The following is a 6,124-nucleotide window of genomic DNA, read 5'->3' on the forward strand; positions in this document are numbered from 1 at the left end:
ATTAAGCATTCTTGACCGATATTTGCCCTCAGTCTCCGTCCTAGTGGATCAGTGTCTCATCTCAACGTCTTGCTCTCTCTGACCCCTCCACCCCCAATAACTCCTTTCAAAACCGTTGGCACTGACTTGTTAATTAAATAACTGTTACACTTGAGTGATGAAAGGGGGACTCACCTCCCTCTGACTCCCCAGAGGTTGGAACTTTAGGTCAAGGCTGAGAAGCATTTGGGAAGCCTCCTTCTACCCAGACTGTACCTCTTGTGGGATTTCTCATTCATTTCCTTTGCCAGCAAGCTAAGGTACAGGGGAGGAGCCTTTATATGTAAAAGCGCTTGGGTGCATTTGAAGTCTCTAGTATTCAGTGTAAGGTGGGTCTCTTCCTGAATGGAAGACCTTGTAATTGCATTTATTTTATTTATGTTGTCTCTCACTTAGGCTTACTTATCACCACTATATTCTTACTTCACAGATACTATAGGACCAGTTTGTTTGCCTAACCCTGGAATGATGTTCCAACCTAATCAACAGTGCTGGATATCTGGATGGGGAGCAGAATCCCAAGGGGGTGAGATTTGTGCTTCTAAAATACTGGGAAACTCATCTAGTTTTGTTCTAAGTTTGTAGTAAACTAAAAAATGCTCTTCATCCATGGTCTGCCAGGAACTTTCATGGGGTAGAAGGACAATTTGAAAGATATCTTCCAACTTGCTGTCACTCATTCTGTCTTGTCTTCTGAGGCAAAATGTCCAGTATTGTCAAGAAACTTATAATGTGTTTCTACACCCTAGTATGCAAAGCAGCTCAACTAAGTAGGGGGGAGAAATATTAGCACAGGAAAAAGAAGAGAAATTAAGATCATCCTGGCACTCTTAACAATAGGACACTCTTCTGTATCTCTGCTAGTAGGAGCTAGGAATGCTGTAGGGACCGTGTGCCCTACTCATGGGGCAGAGTGTGATGGGGTGCATTCTACAGCAGTTCCTCGGGAGGATGAGGGCGTGTGGATTTTTGTCTGGGAGGAGATGACGGCAGTGTAATGTTTATATTCTCTAGAGGGAATATCCTCTGGCTCGTGCTGTTCTCTTTGGGACAAGAGGACAGGGTTGCAGTGGTGTGAATAAAGCTGCAGTGAGTGAGTGGGAAAATGAGACTTCTCAGGCCAGGGAGAAGGGTGGAGCCAGATTAAGGAAAGTGCCAAGTGCCTCCTGCAAAATGCTGGGCACCCTAACTCCCAGTGAACTTGCAGGAAGTTGTGAGGGGAGATTCAATATCTTGTAGGTTAATTTCTTTCTATAGTCCTGTTGGTAACTGATCAATTTACAGCTAAGCTGGCAGGTTTGATATTCTGTCACTTTAATATACATATTCAGGATAATGTATTAACATCTTAAAAGGGGTTTTTAATATCTGTGTTCTTTTTTTTTTTTTTTTAAATCATACCAAACTGCAAATGTCAATGTTTATGCCAAGGCATTGCTGACTTGCTTTTGGTCTTGTGCACCACTGAAAGCAAGTTTAGCAAGCAAGTTGAAACTTCTACACATAACAATCTGAGACCTTTTCTAACTTCATTTGTGTGTGTGTGTGTGTGTGTGTGTGTGTGCATGTTTCAATTTTAGGTAAAACTTCAGATGTCTTGAATGCCGTAATGGTGCCTTTAATAGAAACTTCTACATGTAATTCTGTCTATGTCTATAATGGCTTAGTATTGCCTACCATGATATGTGCTGGATATCTGGAAGGAGGAAAGGATTCCTGCCAGGTAATAACCTATATTTATTTTAGCTCTTAAAGATTAATGTTTTGATTATCCTAACACTTGCAGGAGAGGGTATTTAAAATGCTAGTGACTATGACAAGTCTATCTAAATAGACAAGTGATTGTCTTTGGAGCGTTATATTCCCCATTTTCATCCTGCTGAGACATCTTTGAGTGTTAGGTCTGCTGGTTGGATTCTCCCATCTCAATTCCTCAGTCTTTGCCGGTGTCCACCGATTGCTAAATTTGTGAAAAGTGCTAACCACTCATTTTCAAATGCAAATCGGCAACAATTACTTCAAATATGTAGCAACACTTTTCTCTTCCTTTTGAGAACGGGAAAACCAGTCATCTCTTATCCTTAATACACACCCAACAATATATGGATTCTTGCATTTTTGTTGGTAAGCAAACTGTGTAGTACTGGAACTGAGATAGTGCTTGTTTCAGATCATTTGGGTTCCAAAATGCGGGGCTTGCCTTCCCCGGGGTGGGGCTCCACAACAGGTCATCGGGGAGGCAAGGACCTGACTGGTTAAGAATTGCCTTGTTTCTTCAAAATATCATTGATAAAATAAGAATTTCTTTTATAGCTGAGCTTTCTGCTCTAGCTCCTGCTGTTGCTGCCAGGCTGGAATAACAAGGAGGAGGGAGGGATGGACTGAAAGGGCCTGGCCTCTCCCATTGCAGCTGGGGTGGGGTGTGTCATTCCAGCTTGTTGGCCTCTCCAAAGGCTGATGTGCACCCCCTACCCCCACCTTGGGAGGTAGTTCTTCTCTGCCCACATAGGCTCTTGCACATGCATGCTGGGGATCATGCCAAGGCCAGAGGAGCCTGTGGCCTGTTAGTGATTCTGGCAGGTCCCAGGGACATGCGGAGAGGGCGCAGCATGGCTGTCTGCTCCTGAAATATATCCTGGTCACGGGATTCTTGTGGGTCATGGAGCAGGGGGCTGAGATCCTTGACCGTAGGTGTCCATGGAATGCTGTTTCTTAGAAAGAGGAGGGTGTGCATGGGACATGAACCTCCACAGGGGATTGCAGCGAAAAGTTTGGGAACCTCTATTTTAGATGCTGTGTGGAAGCAATACTTAGTGGTTTGGGGGTTTTTTTTTGTTCTCTCTGAGGTTTGGCTACAATTTTTGAATCTGTATTTATCAGCTCTTTCCAATAGGCAAGGCTGCTAATAGCATGCTTGTGGGCTTGTGTTTTGCCCAGGGTGACAGTGGAGGTCCGTTGGTAACTGTGAAAAACTCATTGTGGTGGCTAGTTGGTGACACAAGCTGGGGAACTGGCTGTGCCAGTCGCAGAAGACCTGGAGTGTATGGAAATATGACTGTGTTCACTGACTGGATTTATAGAAATATGCAGGTAAAAATATATTCATGCTCTTTCTTCAATGTTTTATATAGACTTTAGACTTAAGGCCAGATGGGGCAATCATGATCATCTAATCTGATCTCCTGCACCTTGCAGGCCATAGAACCTCACTCATGCAATAGGCCCGTAACCTCTGGCTGGGTTACTAAAGTCCTCAAAGCTTGATTTAAAGGAGCTACAGAGAATCCACTATTTATTAGTCCAAATCCTCATTATTCATGTTATGAAAAATACCAATTTTTTAAAAAAGGCCTTGGGAGCTGTTAACTTATCATATCAAGAAACTTAGAAAACATTTTTTAATTGAGACATATGATACTCACCATTCTTTTTTTTTTTTTTATTTTTAACAGGCAAATAGATGATCATGATATCTATGATTCTTGCTGAATCGTGTCTTCAAGAACAATCCTAAACAGAGCTATGGCTTTCTTGGCTACCTTATTATGTATTTTAAAAAACTATTTTCCAGGTCCTTACAATTTTTTTATTTCTTGCAAATAACCTGAAGTTTTGCACACTCAGTTCTGTGCTGGCTGCAGTGACTGATCTATTTAATGAAGTAGAAGACTCACGACAAGCACCCTTTCTCATTATGGTGCCTGGCAGCAGAAAGTTGCTGTCAACTGGTAACTGACACGTTCCTTCCGTTTGGTAGCTTCCAAGTTTATAGGGGTTTTTTTATAATCACATTTGTAATTGAAATAATTATTGTTTCAGTTACAAGCAGGGTGGCTTGATATTTGCTTTAATGGCATTATTTAATTTAAATGTGCGTGGTGGTGTGAATATAAATGTCTGGGGTGCTAGTTGGTGACGTAAAGAAGAAAACGTGGTGAATGTCAGTCTTGGCATTATAGATGAAGGGAAGATGTTTCGTGCATTGGAGGCAGGGAGATATGTCTCAGCATATATTTAGGTTACTAAAAACCCTCAGGATCTTTACAAGTGCAGTGACAGTCAGGCTGGTCTCTTTGGATTTACCCCAACATAAATAAGACCAGAGTTTAGCTCAGTAATTGAAAATGTGCCATTGTTCTTCACTGTTACCCTTCCCGGGCCCCACATCTAGCATGCTGGAGCAATACAGTAACTACTGTTCTAAAGCTAGACTGCCCAGGTAGGCTGCTAGGAACAGCTCTTCTGGGTTGTAGCAGGACACTATGTACTAGTAGCATGTTCAGCTTTGGGAGCTGCTAACTGACTCGGAGAACTCTCCCCTCTGAAATGCAAAGAACAAAGCTCTGCTGTGCGGCTGCCTTCTGTGTGGTGGTTCTCTGTGATCAAAGTGTAGGTACGGAAGGCTGGGAAAGTATAGAAATCAGAGATGCAAGAAAATAAACCATTTCCACCTGAACACATGATTACCTCAGTTTTAAAGTAGTCTGGCTTTTAATTCCATAGAAAGTTCTCCTTTACATATCCCTGTAGCTATTTTAGCAAGACACCAATCATTTAAGCTTTTTAAAACACAAAACAAAAATAAAAAAACGGAAGCCAATAGCCATAAAGTCTTATGATTGTAATGTTACAGGAGTGGAAAAATAAATGCTGTAGTTCTGGATGTGTAGGGAAAGGCACTGGTATGGCTCTGATAAATTGACCAAAAAAACCCAACTCCGTATGTCTCTTCTCTTGCTTCATGTGCTCTCCAGTTCTAATGGATTGAAATGACCAATTTGCTATTGCTTACTGGTACCTTAATTCCCAAAGCCTGTGTTGGAGAAATTTCCACTTCAGTTATGGAGTTGCAACCTGTTATTGATATATCTGAGTGCCACTTAATAATTTAAAAATGGTTGTAAAGGCTAGAATGTTCAGGGGGGTAGGTCATAATGAGACACTTTCTATAGGAATGAAACATCTCTTCAGGGGAATAACTTTTTTTTTTTAAATGGCAATAAATTTTGTCTTGTTTTGGTATATATTAAGAAAACCAATGAGTTGTCTTGCACACAAGTGGTACAACTAATAAATCTTTTACAAATCATTTCTCCTTGCAATAAATTATAGTTCTATTTATCCCAATCTTTTTGTTTGACTATAAACGCTTGTTTGACTGAATGTGTATAAACCCCTTGAGAACCTCAAGAGATGAGGACAGGACAAGAAGCAATGGGCTTAAACTGCAGCAAGGGAGGGTTAGGTTGGACATTAGGAAAAACTTCCTAACTGTCTGGGTGGTTAATCACTGGAATAAATTGCCTAGGGAGGTTGTGGAATCTCCATCATTGGAGATTTTGAAGAGCAGGTTAGACAAACACCTGTCAGGGATGGTCTAGATAATACTTAGTCCTGCCATGAGTGCAGGGGTCTGGACTAGATGACCTCTTGAGGTCCCTTCCCGCCCTATGATTCTATGAAGGATAATCTCTTGATTTTAAGGTACAAAATGGGCACCTAAGGGAGCTGGATTTTTCTCCAACCTTTCAGCAAACTTCCTGAGAATCCTTTAAACAAATTACTTGGCCTGACTTTCAGAAATGCTGAGCACCCCACTGCCAAATAACTTCACTGGGAGAGGCAATTTTAGAGATACTTGAGCAGCGGACTTACATGTGGCGAGGAAGCTCAGCTTAAAGGTAGTAAGAGCAAGAGGGAAGTACCTGTTTTGCTACTTTGATGTATGGAGGGTTGGATTTGAGTCAATACTGAACCTATCTCTAGTTGCAACAGGCACATTCAGTGTTCTGGTCATACTTGGAAAAAAAAACATTCACCAAATTCAATATTAAATGCTTACCAAAGAAAATTCACAGGTGTCCAGAAGTTTTTTTGTTTAAGACCATGTTACTGTTGACTGATTAGCAGCAGAGTAATGTACCTCCTTTTATAAATAAAGATTTCAGTTTCCGGTGCTGAGTAGGCCAAGAAAGTTTCCACATCATCCGACTGTGTGCGATCAACACTAATGATGGCTCAGTCTATGCCCATTTGCTCCTCACCTCTTCCACAGGTCAGCACTGAGCTACATATACATCACCGC

The 6,124-nt window shown here is 41.5% G+C and overlaps 1 protein-coding gene across 4 annotated transcripts in view; it reads left to right on the plus strand.

Moving 5' to 3' along the window:
• The window catches only part of TMPRSS2 (transmembrane serine protease 2), a 45,671-nt gene extending 40,543 nt beyond the window's left edge, over window positions 1-5,128 (plus strand). For all 4 annotated transcript variants that reach the window (XM_067545216.1, XM_067545213.1, XM_067545215.1 and 1 more), the window contains exons 11-14: window positions 470-565; window positions 1,620-1,762; window positions 2,977-3,129; window positions 3,492-5,128. In XM_067545216.1, the coding sequence (XP_067401317.1) occupies window positions 470-565; window positions 1,620-1,762; window positions 2,977-3,129; window positions 3,492-3,503 (404 nt within the window). In that variant the 3' untranslated portion in view covers window positions 3,504-5,128. The remainder of the gene's footprint in view (window positions 1-469; window positions 566-1,619; window positions 1,763-2,976; window positions 3,130-3,491) is intronic.
• The last annotated feature ends 996 nt before the right edge of the window (window positions 5,129-6,124 follow it).

This window comes from Emydura macquarii, unplaced genomic scaffold (assembly GCF_026122565.2).
Source record: "Emydura macquarii macquarii isolate MOO-44397 ecotype Brisbane River unplaced genomic scaffold, CSIRO-AGI_Emac_v2 contig_1043, whole genome shotgun sequence".
In the NCBI taxonomy this organism is placed as follows: Eukaryota; Metazoa; Chordata; order Testudines; family Chelidae; genus Emydura; species Emydura macquarii.